Source organism: Rutilus rutilus (genome assembly GCF_951802725.1).
Source record: "Rutilus rutilus genome assembly, chromosome: 13".
NCBI lineage: Eukaryota > Metazoa > Chordata > Actinopteri > Cypriniformes > Leuciscidae > Rutilus > Rutilus rutilus.
In genome coordinates, this window is record NC_140218.1 from 28,369,678 (window position 1) to 28,391,221 (window position 21,544).

A 21,544-nucleotide genomic window follows, 5' to 3' on the forward strand; every position below is an offset into this window, starting at 1 on the left:
TTTATTTCATACATTTATTTGAACAAAAATTATTTTTAATTGTTTTACTTTTAGTTAACAATAAGAACACAAATTAGAATGGTGCATTTCACAAAACAATATTTAAAAAAGGGTTTTGTAAATTTACAGTTTTCCCAGGAAAAATACAATTTTGGCGAGCCATGACAGTGTATAATATTACATTCAAATTTCTCCAAAATGCAACCCCAAAAATGATCTATAATTTATTCTACCATTGTCATTTTTCTTTTGTTTGGATATAGATATATAACATGTTGGTGGACACTGGGGAGCTGGACAACACGTATGTAATCTACACGGCTGACCACGGATACCACATCGGTCAGTTCGGACTGGTCAAGGGGAAATCCATGCCCTACGAGTTTGACATCAGAGTTCCCTTTTACATCCGCGGCCCAAATGTGGAGGCAGGAGGCATGTAAGTGTTTGAGTTGTGCATCTGATGGTGCTATCCAAGAGAACAGAACCTGATTTCACCAAGTGTGACGTGTTCCTGGATCTACATTCCAATCAACCAATCAGATTTTTAGGGACAGGTTTACAGTTTATGTCAAGTTTAGGCTTACATCCAGGGTTAGATGCTTTTACATCAGTGTTATTCACCCATCATTTCCATCTGATTTTAGGGATAAGTTAGGGTAGGGTTAGGTTTAGGGGTAGGAATAGGGTTAGGACTACATTTTTGGACAAGAATGTTGTTCCAGGATCAACAAAATATGTTGACCCAGAAACGCGTATAACATCCAAGAGACATGCTATATACAGTGCTATGCATAAGTTTAGACACCCATACTAAAGTTGACTAAAAAGAGGAATAAAAAATCATCTTTTGGAAACTGAACTTAATGCCTTAATTAAAAAAATAAGGAAAAATCCAACCTTTAAGGACACCAATTTTCTTTGTGAATGAATAATGCATCGTAAATAAATAAATGTTCTTCCTTAAAATACAGGGTGCATACGTTTGGACACCCCTATGTTAAATTCCCATAGAGGCAGGCAGATTTTTATTTTTAAAGGCCAGTTACTTCATGGATCCGGGATACTATGCATCCTGATAAAGTTCCCTTGGCCTTTGGAATTAAAATAGCCCCACATCATCACATAGCCTTCACCATACCTAGAGATTGGCATGGTTTTATTTCAGTTAGCCTAATTGCTAGTTTGATTTGCATTGAGAGATGATCTTATGGAAAGTACCCCATGCCAATCTCTAGGTATGGTGAAGGCTATGTGATGATGTGGGGCTATTTTAATTCCAAAGGCCAAGGGAACTTTATCAGGATGCATAGTATCCTAAAAATAAAATAAAAAAAAATAAAAAAAAATAAAAAATCTGCCTGCCTCTATGGGAATTTAACATAGGGGTGTCCAAACTTATGCACCCTGTATTTTAAGGAAGAACATGTATTTATTTACGATACATTATTCATTCACAAAGAAAATTGGTGTCCTTAAAGGTTGGATTTTTCCAAATTTTTTAAATTAAGGCATTAAGTTCAATTTCCAAAAGATGATTTTTTATTCCTCTTTTTAGTCAACTTTAGTATGGGTGTCTAAACTTATGCATAGCACTGTACATTGCTGCTCACAAAAAAAATATGTGTATATATATATTAGACAACGTAACAGTTTTCTAGTCTCCTGACTGATTTGCTGAAAGCTCTGCAGAGACTTTTGCTTGGTCTTAAAGCTTTTTACACGGTCGGCTTATTTTCAATGCACTGCATTGAAGAAAGGCTCTGAATATATAACGATTATTTCCCAAAAGTATATATTTTTACTTTTTATGCAAATAATTAGGTAGCATATAATTTAGTATATGATTTATGTCTATAGCAATTGCTCTTTGTTTAATGTTTTCGTACAGAGGCTAATGTTACTTTTTAACGAGGTCTGAACTGTGCTTCTTGATTTATGGGCTTTTAATGACTTTCCAATGCCCTGCCACATATAGAGAGGGGGAATGAGATCAGCACTTGTTGCAGGCCATATTTGAACCTGCATCCCCCAGGGAGCACCAGACCAGACCTCTTTTTAAATGTAGAAAACTCAATCTCTCTTTCTCTCGCCAGTGTTCAATATGGTATTCTTGTTTACCACTGCTGTGTGATCTGGCTTCTCTCCTTCTCAGAAAAGCTGATTAGCAGCAGTAAAGTCCACTCATGTGAAGACCACAAGACTTTTTACTGTGAAAGAAAGACTGAAAAGAGGATAAAGTGTTTGGCAAGAGACTCCGAGTGAGAGAGGCACAGCTGGGCTCAGTTCAACATCAGATGAGCCTTTAGGCAATAAAATTAGAGCCAGATGAGGCTAATTTACTTTTTGAAATCAGTTTTGAATATATATTTTTTTTAAGCAAAATTAAAAGCCTCAGTAGGTCTAAATCACATTGAGGGTGTTTGGGTTTGATGTTTACTTCTGTGTCAGAAAGTGAAAATGTTTATTATATCAGGCAAAGAGGCGAGATCTGTTAGTTCACAGTGCTTCTCAAACAGGGAAGATGGTTTTCAGTTATTTAAAATAAGACAAAACAAGCTTTAAAATAAACTAAAACAGCTGAAAATCAAGATGTAAGATGATGTGATATGTGATTTTAATTAGTCATTTTTATTTAATAACCAGAATCCTTTAAAAACCTGGATATTTGAGGGAATTTTAAAAGTATATATATATAGTAGTATAGACCTGGAAAAGTCATGGATAATAATAAAATCCTAGTAAGCCAAGAACATTTCTATAAAGAATGTACATTACTCTAGTTTTTACTCAAGATCTAAAATATTTTATCCAGTAGAAATTAATATTTGTGAGGTAAAAATCATTTTAAGAACCTTAATCACAAAATGGAGAAGCCATTTAGATTAAATAATGAACCCTGAATAACATTCAGGTCTTGGATATTCTGAATTGCCGAATTTAATTATAATTAATTATTGATTTATTAATTATTTGTAATTTAATATCATTTTCTATAATTATTTTCTAAAATTATTTTAACCAATTGACACTCCTAGTCTCTGTAAATAAAAAGTATCACCACAGCAGAAGTACCTGAAAATATATTTAGGGCCTTTGAATATGAGGGGTCTCGCTTGGAGTAAAAATGTTTGAGAACCACTGTGTTACCATTCACATTCTTCTCAATGACAGTTGCTTGAAATGCGAGTGCAGCCCTGTAAGTATGTGCCATCACATCTGATTTCCCAATACTTCAGTGGCTATTCAACCATCTTATGTGACATCCCAAATCCTATGAGCCGTATATGTTCAGTCTGAAAAATACTGCAAACGACATAGGGAATAAGTGAACATCAGTGTATAGTGGGGAAAATGGACCCACTTGTCATTGCATACCACCTCAGTGGACTTGTATAATGCATACTGTTTCACATACTACTATTAAAAATAGTAAAGATAATACAGTGTATGTACTGTATTAAATAGAGTATTCAGTAGTCGTAGCTGAATTCCAAGCCCTGGATCTCTCTATTTCTCTCACTGTCCTTATCTTATTATCAGTCAGTGTTCATGTGCTGGTTTCTGACCATTATGTCAAATGGCGACCCCCTCTTCTGTTTCCATAGCAACCCACACATCGTGTTGAACATAGACTTGGCCCCCACCATCCTGGATATTGCAGGGATGGATGTTCCACCAGACATGGATGGCAAATCCGTCCTCAAGCTCCTGGACACAGACCGCGTCATGAACAGGTGAGATTGTCTCCTGAAGTGTGTCATTAAAAAAAAAAAGTTGAAAAAAAAGTGTATTTCCTACACTGAGTGGGCAATAATATAGAGCGGTACTTCATTTTTTTCACCTGACTGAATTGTGGAAAGTGGAAGTACTGTATGAGTTTATTGGTCAATGTTATTGCGTCTTTGGTTACATTAGCAGAATAGAAAAGTCAGATCAGATTACTTTTTTCCAGTCACTAATAATAATAATAATACACTTTATTTATTTATTTGGATTGTGAAGAGCTCAATCTGCGATTTGGGATTTAGGAATTTAACAATTTAGATAAATAATGTGAAGCCAAGCCATGCAATGCTTTATATGTCAGCATTATAATTTTAAAATCAACACGAAACCTGACCTGGTGCCGGTGTAAGGACTCCAAAACTGGAGTAATATGATTGCATATCCTGGACCCAGTCAAGAACCTGGCGGCCAAGTTTTGGACATATTGCAGTTTGTTAAGTGTGGATTTCGAAACTCCAGTTAAAAGGGCATTACAGTTATCTATCCGAGAGACAACGAATGAGTTTTCACCTTTTCAGCTACAGAGAAATTTTGCATAGGACGCAATCTTGCTATATTTCTGAGGTGAAAAAAGGACGTTTTAACTGTACTATGAACAAAAGAATCAAATAAAAGTCTAGCATCAAATAAAACTCCAAGGTTCCTCTCTTCAAAACAGCCATCAATAGTCAAAGACAGTGTAGCAGCTTTGGAAATTTGATGAAGGGAACCAATGAGCATGAGACACAAGAAATTATTACTCATCCATGTTTTTATCTCAGAAATACAACCAGATTTTGATTGTTTATCAACAAATGACCAAGTGGTGACAGATAAATATTAAAGAGTAAAGGACCCAAGACTGAGCCCTGGGGAACACCAGTGAAAACAGAGCTAATCTCAAACATGTAACCACTCATAGAAATGAACTGAGAACAGTCAGTAAAATAGGATTTAAACAACTTCAAAGCTATCCCTGACGCACCAAAATCTTTTTCAAGGCGGATGAGTAATATACTATGATCAACAATCTCAAAAGCGATGATATCTTAAATCAAAAAGGATCAGAATAAATATTTCTCAAGAGTCAGAAGCCACAGACAAATCATTGGTAACTTTGACCAAAGCCGTTTCAGTACTGTGGAATTTACAAAAACCTTACATAAGGGGTTCAAAGAGGATATTAATTGTAAGATGGTTACACAAATGACAGGTAACAACACACTCAAGTATTTTTGCAAAGAACGTAAGATTAGAGATAGGTCGAAAATTGTTAAAATCATCCAGGGCAGCTTTTTCTTACTTGTAAAGTAATGCATTATTTTTAAATGTACAACAACAAATGGGAGTTACTTTTTCAAATAAGTAACGCTAGTTACTTCGTTTTCTCATTTATTGACTGACAGCTCTCCTGTCCCCATGTTGAGAGAAATGAGGAATAAGTGCAGAGGTGTTGTGTGTGCTGTGTGAACATGATGGTTATTGTAGTTTTAGAATAAATATGAGCAGACATTACTCATCTCACTTGCAGTGCAAACTCAGAGTATTACACAAACCTGCAATAATTAAATGTTAAATAACACAAATACACATATGTATTAAATCTTATTATCCAATGTCTTTGCTGCTGACCTTTGATGACCCAAGTTAACCACACGAATAAGCAAAAATTACTTTAGTTAAACATAACATTTGTAGTAACTAACGCAATTAACGCATTCCTTTTAAAAGTAACCTTCCTCAACACTGATTTTGAAGTAAATAAAAAATCATATTAAAACATGAACTGATGAACTCTGCACAGTATGGCCAGAGATATTTATGAAGAGCTGTGGTATTCACAGCCAATGTTATCTTTTTTAGTTCCCTTCAGAATCATCAGCACTACGTCGCTATATTACTTGATCCTATTTGTAATGCTGAGTTTCCTGAGGACAATGACACATTGCATTTAGCCTAATCCTGAGTCTCTCAGAGCTGCAGGAATAGCACCTCGCCTCACTTCATTGTCATTGAGTGGCAGCAGATGGCAGTCTGCCAGGCGTCCTCCTGGCACAGAACCCCTCATCAGCATGACACCTGCTGAAATCTCATCTCTGCTCTCTTCCGCTAGCCTGCGTACCTCTTTTATTTTAGATGAGAGGAAGAGATGCATATCTCAGCAGGAGGTGGGGGGACAGGAAATAAGAAATCCGGAGGGAAGAGGGTCTTTCAGGAAAAACGACTGGCCGGGAGTTTGAGGGCTGTATCTCTCAATCACCTCAGACACTAATTAAACAATTAGATATTTACATTCCATCCACTTCCACATGTTCTAGCTGGTTTTTAAGGCATCTCTAAGCAGTTGTAAGGGTCTCTGTGTGCTTACTAGTAATCAAAAGAAACAAGATTTTCTAATATGTCTAAAAATAGTGTTGAGCAATGACTAAAACGTCTCCACAATCTGCCTTTACTGGGAGATTGTTAGTATCATGCTACAGTGCACATTCTATCAGTTGCAGTTCAGTGGATGTTTTAATTATTATTGTTTCTGATTACCATCTCTATCGTGGTTATGCTAATGTGACATTGATTTTCTTTATCATCACAAAAGTTTTAAAGTCTTGCCAGTTTAAACTTTCAAACGACTTTACTCGAGCGCTGTTCCTCAACTAACAGGAAAGGTTCTTGGCAAGGTTCTCTCAAAGTTATGAATAAACATTATTCCAGTAGTGTTTATAGAACGTTTCTTCAGGGTTATCTGTTCCCTTAACATTCGCTGTAATCCAAGAAAAAGTTTTTTGATGTTTTTAACGTTCAGAAATAAAATTTTCATAACTTAATGGGAATGTTAGCAAAATGTTCTTAGAACATATTTTTGTTAGCTGGGTCTGATGTACATTTGACGTATTACGCTTGAACTGTCAAATACACACAAGTTTATGTCAAAAACATAAGTAAATGAATGCAAAGTGAATGTAAACAGTTTTGAATGTGAAAATGTAATCAGATCCATGCATTAACTCTTAAAGTGACAGCAGCCTAATATACATGCAGAAAATCACTCGCTGCTCTTGGCTGAAGAACTTTTGTAGCTTTAATAAGAATCAATGCATATTTAATTCATAGTGAAAACTATGAAGCGTTGAATTTTTACATTTGATTATTCACTTTCTTACTTGAATGGCTAAATAGACCTTCAGTACCTAAAAAAAAAAAAAAAAAAAAAAATATTTAAACATTCCTTAAAAATGGTAGTTTTCAAAACCAAGTGAAACCAACATGAATGCAAAGAATAAATTTCTAAGAACTTGGCACATGAGTTTAAAACTTTCTTTTATTGTGGACACTAATGCATCATTGACCCAATAGCAAAGCTTTCTTCAATAATCCCCATGATTTTAAAGTATAATTTGTCTGTTGTGCAAATGGCGTGGGACAAAGTATGCATAACTTTAGGTTTGGGGTTTGTGTAATAATGCTACCTTAGTACCACTAACAAGAGGAGTGTGAATAGGAGAAAAGGCCAACCAGAACACTCCTAAATCTGTCCAGAACTCCTGCGGAGATCAGAGAGTGTGTGTGAGAGCATAGATCAATAGCTCATATCTGCAGAGAAGGTCAGGAGGTGCACCTCCATACATCCTTCTGTTTTTCAGTAGAGGCGAGAAAAACACTTTAAATCGCAGGCTGGATTTCTGTTTAAGCCGTAAAAAAAATAAAAAAATACTCTGCTTTACTATTTTTTCATTCTTTTTCAATCTCGGGCTCAATTTGTCGCTTTTAGTCATCATTCGAAAACGCTGAGAGAAGGCCAATTTCTGGCCAATTTGCTGTTCCAGATGATCAGTAACGAAGCCGGTGAATCAATATTCACCTGTCTCTCCCAATTGCAGGTTCCAGCTCAACAAGAAGGGAAAAGTGTGGAGGGATTCGTTCCTGGTGGAGAGGGGGTGAGTCAGCACAAATGAAGTCTGAAAACAGCCTGAGAGCTCTGGGTTCTTGGTGTGAAAGGTCAACAAATGTTTATTCAGGTTTTTCTTTTCTTCTCTGGTGACAGGAAACTGCTGCATAAAATACTGAATGACGAGAAAGATATGGCCCAGGAGGAGAACTACCTGCCCAAATACCAGCGTGTTAAAGACCTGTGCCAGCGCGCAGAGTACCAGACGCCATGTGAACAGATCGGTCAGGTACAGCAACATACACACAGGAGAATCTTTGTCTTTCCTTTTCATTTTTCCTGGCAATCTCGCACAATTAATACATATATATATATATATATATACATATACAGTATATATATATTAATACAAACTAAAATTATTCGTATTAAATAGAAACTAACGATTATTTTGCTAATCGAGTAATTAGTCGATTATTTTGACGATTAATCAAGTAATCGGAAAATATTTTTGTGGTAATGAACCAGTAAAATTACTTGAATACATCTATAATAACAATGAGGCAATAATAAATGCTTCAAAGAAAGTATCAAAAGCAAGTAGTTTTATGGTTTTATTGAACAACACATAATGTAATATACATAATATAAACAATCATCTTATGTACATTACGTATTATAACAAACATAGAGTATTATTACTCAACACGGGTTACTTGCAATCGATAAAAAAAATCAAAAAAAAAATCGAACATATAAAAACATGTTAAAAAAATTAAATCGAGGAATCATGATAACCCTACCAGTATCTTTACAGTGGCTCAAAATGCATGGTGCCCTACGCAAACTGCGTACTCTGCATATGAGTGGCAGCTCTCTTTGAAAATTAGCAAAAACTCTATTGCTGACCTCAATATGTCATAAAGACTCTTTAAAACACTAAAATCTCATGTTCAATCGTTTGTGTATAATCTAATAAATATTCATGAGCTATGCCTTCACCAGTTAATGGGCATCACCAAGCACGGCTGTGAATCACACAACTTCCCGCCACCCAGAAATATATCTATCTGTTATTAAAAATTAAATTATTATTATTAAAAATATAGTAATTGTTTTCATTATTGAAATACACAATTTTGCAGGGGGGATGCAGTGTTTCTTAAAAAAACTTTAATACCATAAAACCATAATATTACCTTGGCACCTGGTAATACTTGCATGGTAATGCTTTTTGGCATATTCTGTCACTATAGGCCCTCACACAAGTACGAGTAGGTGTGTGTTTGAGCCGTCTGTTGAAACAGAAGTGAGAACAGAGAGATGTCTGGGCTGTCAGATCAGACACCTGAAATTTCATGCTCTCCCTTTCAGCCTAACAAGACTGGCCCACTCTTGCCCTCCAGGGACCCGCAGCCCATTCCTGCATTATCTATCCTCTCCATCTCTAGCTCTTTCTTTCTTTTTCATGTCAGTCAGGCATTATTCCTACATCTTCTTTTCAGTTTTGATCAAGAAGTTTGTCTTTAAGCACCTTCACAGTTTTTCAAAGCAAGAAAAAATCACATTTTCAAAACAAGATAAAGGGGCAAATTGCTCCCGCCGATAGCTATCTGCATTGTTTTAGCTCCTGATTTACTTCGAATTATGTGAATCAGGTAAAGGTTAAAACTCATCTAATTTGCACGGCACAGATAAGGTAGCACCTGGTACAGTTTGCTGGATTGGCCTTTATAAGTTCAAAACCACATTCTTTCATTTACCAGTCTTTTAAGTCAGCATGAAACAGAAGTTGCAATACTCGTTTCTTCCCTATTATTATGTATAATCAACTGAAATGTCTTTCGGAACGTGAAAAAAAGTAGGGCGGGACTTGATTATGTCCATGGGATGCTGATTGGATTTGTTGTGGTTTGCTATTGGTCGATCTCATGTGAGTGACAGGTTGCCCCGCCCTCACGCCAGGGACATCATTAAAGAAGAGACGAGATGAGCTGCAAGAAAGTTATTTCGGAAGTTATTTTCATGAAAGATGCAAATTTAAAAAGTAATAATGATGTGCATTGATAAATCATTTATAATAAATGCTGCTATATTCCATAACAAAAGAATTGTCACTTTTGGTTTCATGGGGACTTTAACCACAGGGCCACCTCTCTGACAGTGTGCAGCTCAGAGCGCGGTGTAACTTGTGCTCCTCTTTAACGAAGCTTTTAACGAGGTGGATTTGTGATAATTTCAGCCGAGTAAGATTTCACACATTAGGCAGGGGGTTCATTTTCACCTTTTACTTCCGGTGTATAAGCACACACACAGACACACACTCGTCAAGGTGAAAAGTTAATCAGTTGTGATGGTGTCAAACAAGTTGTCTTCATGAGCAGACACTGTCAAATACCGTTCACTTACAGAGGAATGAGCTAAGATTATTTTATAAGAACAAGATTAAGATAATTTCCCTTGAGTCATATCAAGAGAGCTGGCTTGTTATATAAAAAATATGGTATGGTAATAGATGGCATTACTTTAATGTACCCTGTCATTTACACTTCAATAAAAAAATATATATATATATTATCAAGGGATCATTGCAACAACAAAAAAAGGTATACATGGTATTACCATAGTTCCATGCCTAAACAGCTATGGCACTTTCTGTCATTGTTCTGTTAGTGTATGCATCATCTTTCAGAGTAAGAACGCATGAAGATGTCCCTCTCTCTCTCTCTGCAGAAGTGGCAGTGTGTTGAAGACGCCACAGGGAAGCTGAGGTTGTCTAAATGCAAAGGCATGGCCAGTCTGTCTGCAGTGCGGAAGCCGTCTGTATCCAGCATCAAATCCCAGCTTTATCTTCAGAGCATGAGCGCTGATGTCAGCGTGAACTCTGAGCCTCAAGCCTGCGACTGTGAACCCAAAAGCTACAGCACCTTCTCCAAGAATAAACTCTTCTCCAAAAAGAGTGAGTACGACTAGATATACTGCGCAGCTACAGGCACACACAGCAACAAGTCCTCCACAAAAAAAAACAAAAAAACATCCGGGATGCATTCAATCAATTATTCCGTGTGCCTCTGCTGCCCTCCAGTGGAGGTAAAACGCACACACACAAAAAAAGACTTTTCTGTAATATTATGTTATATATTAGGCTATATATAATTATATATAATACATTTTTATTGTTCTTCTGATTGTTATATTAATATAATTATTATTATCAGGATTACTCTACTTTGCTTACTAAATTTTCACTAAATTTAAGGAAATTTGCTCTTAACTTGCAACAAATACTAGCGACTGAAATAGTTGTTCTATATTTGTCAATTTTATCAGAAAGATTTATTTAGTATAGTAAACTTTCAATTACTGTTAAAATGAGTATTATTAGTAGTAGGAGTAGTTGTTGTTTAATTATAATAAATCATGTTTTTTTATATATAATTATTATATTTTAATTATTAGAATAATTTATTGTTATTTCAAAAATGTATAATAATAATAATTAATAATGATTTATTTAATATTATTCTAATAATTATATATATATATATATATATATATATATATATATATATATTTCATAATATATTTTAGATAATAATTATGTTTGTACGCTACCGTTCAAAAGATTGTGGTTGTTAATAAAATCTTGTGGTTGTTAATCATATAAAGTCTCTTCTGCTCATCAAGGCTGCATTAAATTGATCAAAAATACAGTAAGATCAATGATATAGTGACATTTTATTATAATTTAAAATAACTGTTTTCAGGAAATAACAAGAAAATTGACTTTTCGGGAATATATAATAATAATAATAATAATAATAATGTTATTATCAGAATCACTTTATTTTCCATTTTGTGAAAAACACCATTACAATTTATAAAGTATTTTTCCTTTATTTTTCAATATACATTAATATATATAAATATATATATGTGTGTGTTATATATGTTTTTGTCCTGGACAAGTGATAATGTCAAGCCCTGCGTTTGATTGACAGAGCTGAAGTCACTGAAGAGCTACTCCAGGAACCGCTTTGCCCGAGCTGTTTCCATGGAGATGGGAGGAGACCTGTATGCAGTGGACCTGGATCACGAACACAGACCTGCGGGCCACAGGAACCTCAGCCTCCAGCAGAACACAGCGGATGAGGACGAGTTCAGCGGGATGGGTCCCACTGCAGACGGCCAGACCAGCAACAGCCTGACTGTGCCCTCCTCCATTAAAGTCACTCACAGGTGTGTGCCTCACGAGAGACACGTGACTGAGAAAAGAGGGACTGTAGTGTGCTGAGAATATGTGTGTGTGTTTCAGATGTTCCATTTTGGCCAATGACACAGTGAAATGTGACGGTGGTCTGTACAAATCGCTGCAAGCATGGAAGGACCACAAGCTCCACATCGACCATGAAGTACGACACACGCTGCCACCCTTCTGTCCACATGTTGTCCCAAAAGGGGACGTTTAGCAGAATGTTCACGTTGCTTTTTTCCATACGATAAATATGAACGATGACGATGAATTACAAAAAAGCATCATAAAAGTTACTTATATTTCAAGTCTTACAACGTTAATATATGTACACTGTCATCTCTTTCCCAGATCGAAACACTCCAGACCAAGATTAAAAACCTGCGTGAGGTCAGAGGTCACCTGAAAAAAGCACGACCTGAAGAGTGTGACTGCAACAAATACTAGTGAGAGTGACATCTGTCAATCATCTTTGCATCACTGATGGACCGATTTTGTCAATATTTTTTATGTCTACTGTTTACTCTGTTTACACTAAATAAATTATATATAAATGTATTTAATTATTATTAATCATTTTTAATACTTACATGTATAATTAAAGTATTTAATACAACATATACTTTCATTATACATTCCTTATATTAATTAGTGGTGCTTGCCAAAGGCAAGGCATATATTAAAAGGCATATATATATATATATATATATATATATATATATATATATAAAACATATTTTTTGTTTATATATGTTTTTAAACATACATGTATACAATATAAATATAAATAATTCATTTTAATATTTTAACGTTAATAATTAAAATATAGTTGATATGTAACAAAATATATAAAATATATGTTTGATACAGTTGTATTAAAATATGCTTAATAAATTGTTATTATATTTTTCTTCTCTTTAAGTTACAAATCAAAGTACAAGAGTAAACTGAGGAAATACAAAGCAGGAGGCGTCCATCCGTTCAGGTGGGTTTCTGTGTCTACTGTATGTACTGTATGTGTGAATGCATGTGTTGATTATGGTTTTGATTGTTCTCTCATCCTCTGTAGGAAAGGAAAGGACAAGGATAAGAAGGCCTGGTTATTACTGGAGCAAAAGCGCAGGAAGAAGCTGAGGAAGTTACTGAAGCGCCTGCGTAACAATGACACCTGCAGCATGCCTGGCCTAACCTGCTTCACACACGACAACCAGCACTGGCAGACCGCCCCCTTCTGGACACGTAAGACACACACACACACACACACACACACACCTGCTTCACACACGACAACCAGCACTGGCAGACCGCCCCCTTCTGGACACGTAAGAGACACACACACACACACACACACACACCTGCTTCACACACGACAACCAGCACTGGCAGACCGCCCCCTTCTGGACACGTAAGACACACACACACACACACACACACACACACCTGCTTCACACACGACAACCAGCACTGGCAGACCGCCCCCTTCTGGACACGTAAGACACACACACACACACACACACACCTGCTTCACACACGACAACCAGCACTGGCAGACCGCCCCCTTCTGGACACGTAAGACACACACACACACACACACACACCTGCTTCACACACGACAACCAGCACTGGCAGACCGCCCCCTTCTGGACACGTAAGACACACACACACACACACACACACACACACACACACACACCTGCTTCACACACGACAACCAGCACTGGCAGACCGCCCCCTTCTGGACACGTAAGACACACACACACACACACACACACACACACACACACACACACACACCTGCTTCACACACGACAACCAGCACTGGCAGACCGCCCCCTTCTGGACACGTAAGACACACACACACACACACACACCTGCTTCACACAAGACAACCAGCACTGGCAGACCGCCCCCTTCTGGACACGTAAGACACACACACACACACACACACACACACACCTGCTTCACACACGACAACCAGCACTGGCAGACCGCCCCCTTCTGGACACGTAAGACACACACACACACACACACACCTACTTCACACATGACAACCAGCACTGGCAGACCGCCCCCTTCTGGACACGTAAGACAGACACACACACACACACACACACAAACACACCTGCTTCACACACGACAACCAGCACTGTCAGACCGCCCCCTTCTGGACACGTAAGACACACACACACACACACACACACACCTGCTTCACACACGACAACCAGCACTGTCAGACCGCCCCCTTCTGGACACGTAAGACACACACACACACACACACACACACACACCTACTTCACACATGACAACCAGCACTGGCAGACCGCCCCCTTCTGGACACGTAAGACACACACACACACACACACACACACCTGCTTCACACACGACAACCAGCACTGGCAGACTGCCCCCTTCTGGACACGTAAGACACACACACACACCTGTTCCATCCAGCGTTTTTTATCTAATATTCCAAAATGCTCATAAAATTGGTGGATGGACACTTACTGTCTGTAAGTTATGTCTGGATCTATATGTCCCTCTCTATTGTGTCTTTTTGTTTTCAGTGGGGCCGTTTTGTGCGTGCACTAGTGCCAATAACAACACCTACTGGTGCATGAGGACCATTAATGAAACGCACAACTTCCTGTTCTGTGAATTTGCCACTGGATTTCTGGAGTACTTTGATATCAACACAGATCCGTATCAGGTCAGTGGTCATATATAAAGACAACATGAAATCACCGTGGACCGGGTTTACTATTACTATTACTCAGTCAAACTATTACTATTATGCAAGTTGCATGTAATTATGTATGTACACAATTCATTAGTGCATTATACTATATATATATATATATATATATATATATATAGCTGCGTAACCTCATTTCAGTGTGATGAAAATGACACAAAGGGCCCTATTTTAACGATCTAAGCGCGTGGTCTAAAGCAGAGGTCCCCAACCCCCGGGCCGCGGACCGGTACCGGTCCGTGGGACATTTGGTACCGGGCCGCACAGAAAGAATATATAACTTAACGTATTTTCCGGACTATACTGTAAATCGCTCCGGAGTATAAGTCGCATCAGTCAAAAAATGCGTCATGAAGAAGAAAAAACATATATAGCCTAAGTCGCACTGGACTATAAGTCGCATTTATTTAGAAATGTATATTTCACAAAAAAACTAACAAAAAAACATGTTATGGACGGGACAGTTCTCCGTTACGGACGTGAGCGCTCTGAAAGCAGCACTAAAAGACTGCTTTAAAACTTTCACAGAGACCTCAAACAGAAAGCAAAAAGCCTGTCTTTAAATTTAATTTAGTTTTGTATTAATTGTATCTTAATTTTAATCAATGTTTCATCAACCAATTGCCTGGATTTAATAAGTAAGAATATAGTAGAAAATATTTAATCACGACACAGAGGCGCGGGCGCGTGAACTGGAGCTGATCTCATAAATTAACCGAAACTCAGTAATAAGGTAGCCTACTTGCCTCACAGACCTGAGATATAGAAAGCTTGAAATGTCTACTTTTAAACAGAACAATTCAAAACGAAAGAAAACTGACTGTTCTCTGCTTATGTAGGCTAATTCGTATGAAATGTGCATTTCTCTCTGGCGCGTTCACTAGGCCTACTGCGAAGATCGAGTCAGCATCGTCAACTTCATCTTTGCACAGAAAACACTTGTTTATTATTAAACAATTAAAATGTCTCCTGCTATATTTTACATATTCATAATCATTAATTTTGCCGGTTCTTTGTGACAGCTTTTAGGTGCTTTATTGGCAGCGCCACCCTTACATCGCATCAGCACCGAAAACATGGAGATTTTTTTATTTTGGGGGGCATTTTGTTTGTGTTCAGGCTTTCTCAGTTGTCTTTAGGCGCGATGTTACGAGTACACTGCTAATAAAGTTGCGAGTAAGCCTACACATTGGATTCACGTTTATTATTATATTTAAAAAATACCCCAGTTTTTATGCCGGTTGTATCATTTTATTTTGTTGTATTTATCCGCCACACCTTAAAGGCCGGTCCGTGAAAATATTGTCTGATATTAAACCGGTCCGTGGCGCAAAAATGTTTTGGGATTTATGTGCGTTAAACCAATCAGAGTCTCATCTCCCATTCCCTTTAAATGCCAGTTGCGCTGGCAGATTCGCTATTTACATGACGGAATTTTATAGTGGAAAGACCGAATGCGTCTCCAGAGTGCAAACGGATTTGCTCGTGAGCGAGGTAAAAGTGCGCAAGCAGACCATCAACGGGACAAGCCGGATTCCACCATATCTTTATGTACACAATAATAATCTTTTACATTATAATCCTTTTATTTTAAATATTTGGCACGTTTGTGTGCTGCTGTGCGTCTCTGTGTGTTTAATAAGCAGAGTGTTGTGGACCCGCCTTTAGGCGCACATTACTAACGCGCTCATTAAATATCAAAAAAAAAATTGCGCCATTGACTTTAGACCAGGTTTCAGTTGGTCAATGGCGTAGTCTATTTCTGTTGCCTCAAAATAGCAACGTGCCATCAATGCACCTGAACACACCTCGGTTTCAGACCAGCACGCCCATGGGCGCACAAATGGGCGCAAATGCATTTGCTATTTAAACAGCATGGCGCAGGACGTGAAAATGATAACTGCGTCGGACTGAAACTAGCAAAAAACACTTGCGTCGCGCTTGGCGCTGCATTGCGCCGGGTGTAAGATAGGGCCCCAAATTTTGAAATTGTTATGGAAGTTACATTTTGAGGTAATATAATTGTATATTGTGAAAATATTTAGTCAAAAATGTTATCAGAAAGGAATATACAATATTAATCAATCATCTCTCTCTGTTATGTGTGTGTAGTTGGTGAATGCGGTGAACACACTGGACCGGTATGTTCTCAATCAACTGCATGTGCAGCTCATGGAGCTCAGAGGCTGTAAGGGACACAAGCAGTGTAACCCTCGCACACGCAGCCTCGACATGGGTGAGTCACACACACACACTCATATAACACACACACACTTATACTTATGCAAAGACACAGCTGCTAGGCATCCGGCCCAGAGGTTGCGATACACTGACTGATACGTGTGACTGACACACACACACACACACACACACACACACACAAGGCAACGGGTGACATGGAATATCACATCTTCATCATCATCATCCTCACCTGATCCCTGGCCCTGCCTTGCTTCCTGTTTTCTCCTTGTTTTTATATGCAAACAGAAACTCGTACCGTCACCTCCTGAGCTGCTGTCCTGAAGGGTAAACATGATGTGCCACAGCATGCTGTCTGAGGATGTTACCGTGTCTTTAGTAGTCCCTGCTCTCAAAACTTGAAATTCATTTTCAGCAGAAGTGATCATTCCAGTGATAAAAACAGATTTATTGATTTTTTTCGAAATGAACTCAAGGACAGCTCATGTCATGTTAAAACTCGCCAGTGCTTGCGATCGGATTAAATATGTCGAAAGGTCACATTAAAATATGATTTATATTAGCATAGAACTTCTTATCAGATTGGAAAGGAAATAACTTTTTTTTTTTTTTTATTAAATACATTTTGTTCAAAAGTAACACTTTTCTATTTTAAAATGTAATTTATTCATGTTATGCTAGCTGAATTTTTAGCAGCTAATAAAATTATTTTAAAAACATAATCTTATTGACCCCACATTTTTGCGTAATGCAACCTGTCCACGTTTGCATCTGCATAATTTGGTACGATGACAGATAAATTTGTCGATTTTTCTTTTTTCTTTTTAACAGACACTGTTTTACTGAACAGATACAAAGTCTTTTATATACAGATACAGAGTATTTTATTAGGTATAAAAATCATCTGAAAGGGATCAGAATAGCTCAAAATGAACAACAATACTCCGCATCTGCATATTGAGCCTGCAGATGTATTATTTTCCAAAAGATGACTTTTATCCGGTTCATTCATTCAAGCTCGCTTTGCCCGACCCTTGTGACTTCACTCATAACGAATGAAAGATCTTATTTTGGCACTGCGACCCTTGGACAGAAGCCCAGTGATGCTTTCCTGAGGATCTTAAACATGATGGGGTTGTAACATCACATTGTTTTTACACTCTCTAACTAATGATATTGTCTCTTCTTCAGGGGGTAAAGAGAGAAGCAGCTATGATGAATACAGGTATCACTGCCAAATGAATTTAACCCCATTTTAGACTAGAAGGCTACTGTGAGATTATTTTGGATGAAGATACTAATCCACTTCTGCAGTTCTGTTGTAGACAGCTTGAAGCTTAAACGTGAATGTTGAAGTAGTCTGATGCACACACACACACTTAAAGGCATCACAGGAATTCACTCCTCAATGTGAAATCAAGGAGAAGACCTCTCTGTCACAGAGAAACTTGAACTGATTTGATGTCAGTTTGCTGTTAAAAGCTCAACTGTAGAAATAAAAACGAGTTTATACTTGCAATGGAAGTCTAGGAATTAAAAAAAAAAATGGGCAGCTTGTGTTTTTTAAAGATATTAATTCTTCTCTACAAAAATGTGTGTTGATTGAGCTGTACAGCTGTCTAAAATGTCCTTTACTGGAGAGACTACTATATGTAAGCTAATATACAATACTATGTAAAAGCTAAGTTTACTTCCTTGACATATCAGATGTCTTCTCCTTCAGATTCTGTACTCTCTCTCTCTCTGTCTTTGTCTCTCTTGTTATGTCTCCCTCTCTCTATCCCTATACTGTGCCTTGCATGTATTCAGCCTTGGGTTGTGTTGTGTGTATGTGAAAGCCTCTGAGTTCTCTGATTGGCTCTGTCTCTGTCACATGCTTGAGTTTGGGGGGCGGGGTAACAGTTTGTCTTATCGTTGCTTGTCGCATTAGGCAGTTTCAGCGCCGGAAATGGCCTAAAGTGAGGAAGCCTGTCTCCAAATCGCTGTGAGTTTGGACAATAATTCTGCTTCTCGTCCATAGGATACAATGCCACCAAGCCACTACTTTGTCTGAATCACCGTTCTCTCGCTCTCTCTCTTTAATTTCCTTTCTCTTGAATGCATTACGTTCTGCCTGGCCTGCATGATAGCTTGATTAGTTTGTAGAGGCATGGAAACAGTTTTGTTTCTAAGCACGAGGGAAGATTCCCTCCACATGCCCCCATCATCTTCACCTCATCTCACTCAATGCCTGAAACATTTACGTTCTTCCTACCTTCACCATCCTTTTCAGGGTTTTTCGTTGTTTTCTTTTTGTTTCTTCATTGAACATGAAATCACAAGCATCCATCTCCATTTTGATGCATCCACTTTTAATCAGTGCCTTAAATCATTTTGTCGCCAGATGCAAACGTTTAATTGTTGTGGCCGTGCTTGTGTGTGCGATGTTCCCCCACAGAGGACAGATTTGGGAAGGATGGGAAGGATAAGTCATGGAACGAGGACGTCCCGGAAGACACCGACCTGTTTCCCGGCGAGTTGAACTGGTCCGAACTTGAACCTTTGTACAGACTTGATGAGCACGCCTACGATCTCAAACTCAACTTCACCCTCAGCCTCGAGGACTGGGCTCATTTCAGCCGCTCCGTGGAGCACATGTTCACGCTCCTCAGCAACGACAACCAGCCGTACTCTCCGCCCCGTCCCGAGGACAAACACGCTGGGAGAGGCCACGCCCTGGTGTCCTCCAGCCAATCCGCTTCAGCCATCTACCTGACCACTCTGGCCACCCCCGCGCTTTTACTGAAGGAAGCTGGCGCTGAGGTTTTGAGGGATGCTTTGGGGCTGAACCAACAGGAACGTCCCTCTTCTTCTTCGTCTTCATCACGCCCCGTGGACAATGCGGGCTTGGACGCTCCTCTTGGAGAACTGAAAGGGGACCGACTGAGAGAAGGGAGGGACGGCGATGAGGAGGAAGAGGAGGAGTTTGTTCAGAGACGGACAGGAAAGTTAAGCTCCACCCACTGCGACTGCAATGACATTTTGCAGGAAACGGTTTGACTCTCATGTAACATTCCTCGCTCATACCGTCCCTCGTCAGAAAGACATCGCAAAATACTTCTAAATTTGACGGAAGTGAAGAAAGAGGAGGGTTTATGCCAGCACAGAGTCCTTCAGTTCATTTTTCTCGCTCCGTCATCGACTGGCCTCAGAAGCGCGGCGACATTTCCAGCTACAGACGGACCGTTTTCCCAACTTGTCCATAAGATAGGCTAGGGTTTGAACAGATCTTTTAACTTAGAAAGATTCTTCATTGTTTTTGTTTTTTTCATTTACCTTTTCTTGAATGGGTTAGGGAAGGTTGGGGGTTAAAATTCAAAGCAGTAAAACTTGGGAATGGGAATGAGATGTTGCGTCCGTTCATACTTGATTCAGTTTGAAACCGGTTTTGCACCACAATCTTTGATGGCTGCTTTTCTCTTGCTTGGAGTCTCTAGAAGGTGTCTCACTTTGTGGGACATTGTCTTATACAGCCTTACAACTTAACTGAAAATCACCTCAGATAGGTCAATGGCGAATGTGTGTGTGTGTGTGTGTGTGTGTGAACATGCTGTTCCTAAGTCAAAAGTGAATACGAGTGTGATAAATTGAAGCTTTCTGATTTAATTCGTTGCTCCCAGTGTATGTTATAGCATTATTTTGTTTATGCTTAAAATTAGTTTGACAAGTTGAAATTTCTTACACAGTTTCTTTGCATTATGAGTTGAACAACCTAACCTAACCTAACCAAAAAAAAAAAAAAAAAAAAAAACAATAAGAAAAAAGAAAAATGGTTCATTTGATGTATCGGTCATTATTTGTGTTTGACAAAAATTGTTTTCCCCCCCAAGCACACTGAGAAAGAAATTTTGCCACGCCATATTTGTAACAGCTTGTTCTTAAACTTTTTGCTATACACAGTGCTACTAATATCAGAGCAAATATATGAAATGGATGTATGTATTTTAATGTGTGTTTGCAATGTAAATGGTTAAAGGATATTTTTACTACACATTTGAAGCGAAACTGACCGCCAGACATAAACAGACATCCCTCCAGCTTCAGGTTTTATTATTTATGCTGCATTTTCTTTTAACAGTTCTATAATACACATTCGTTTTTTTTTATGGTGATGTATCTGAGATTGTTTAAATTATTAATCCGCCTTCCCGATGTGTTTCATCCCTGTTTTGAGATCGGTTCGGTTCTTAGATGATTGTGATTGAGATTATAATGTTCAAGAGGGTAATCTGATCCCTGATCAGTCCGCTTGCTCTGGGATACTTCATCAGTACAGGTCATCGTGTTCACATATTTCATATCAATGTACAACATCCACCCCTCACCTCTCGTGGCTGTACGTAAAGCTGTTTTGTCTGAGATTGTGTATGGTTGTTTCGAAAACCACCATAATTATTGTAAAGATGTACTGTGTAGATACTGGAGGATAAGGAGACAACTTGGAGAGGAGGAGAAATTTTCCTTTGGCACTTTCAAAGGGAGGGCTGTTTTTGAAATAGGAATTTAAAAGAGATGAGATGGTTTTAACAAAGTCTTGTACAGTTCTATAGATTTATCATACCTATATTTTTGTTTTGGTTTACCAGTGAACATTTGATAGTGCTCATTACTTTGTGAATAAAGTGTTGAATGCCCAAATTGCTTTCTATTG

General features: G+C 38.2%; 1 protein-coding gene across 8 annotated transcripts in view; it reads left to right on the forward strand.

Moving 5' to 3' along the window:
• sulf2b (sulfatase 2b) overlaps positions 1 to 21,531 on the forward strand; it is a 145,111-nt gene extending 123,580 nt beyond the window's left edge. For 4 of the 8 annotated variants that reach the window (XM_084428941.1, XM_084428942.1, XM_084428944.1 and 1 more), the window contains 13 exons: positions 264 to 439; positions 3,609 to 3,737; positions 7,644 to 7,700; positions 7,808 to 7,940; positions 10,385 to 10,610; positions 11,653 to 11,890; positions 11,967 to 12,063; positions 12,255 to 12,349; positions 12,826 to 12,888; positions 12,973 to 13,142; positions 14,468 to 14,610; positions 16,768 to 16,891; positions 19,292 to 21,531. In XM_084428941.1, coding sequence (XP_084285067.1) covers positions 264 to 439; positions 3,609 to 3,737; positions 7,644 to 7,700; positions 7,808 to 7,940; positions 10,385 to 10,610; positions 11,653 to 11,890; positions 11,967 to 12,063; positions 12,255 to 12,349; positions 12,826 to 12,888; positions 12,973 to 13,142; positions 14,468 to 14,610; positions 16,768 to 16,891; positions 19,292 to 19,893 — 2,253 coding nt within the window. In that variant the 3' untranslated portion in view covers positions 19,894 to 21,531. Of the gene's footprint in view, positions 1 to 263; positions 440 to 3,608; positions 3,738 to 7,643; positions 7,701 to 7,807; positions 7,941 to 10,384; positions 10,611 to 11,652; positions 11,891 to 11,966; positions 12,064 to 12,254; positions 12,350 to 12,825; positions 12,889 to 12,972; positions 13,143 to 14,467; positions 14,611 to 16,767; positions 16,892 to 18,045; positions 18,080 to 18,784; positions 18,839 to 19,291 lie in introns of all 8 variants that reach the window. The other 4 variants (XM_084428945.1, XM_084428946.1, XM_084428947.1 and 1 more) reach the window with 3 other exon arrangements.
• Positions 21,532 to 21,544: the final 13 nt, after the last annotated feature.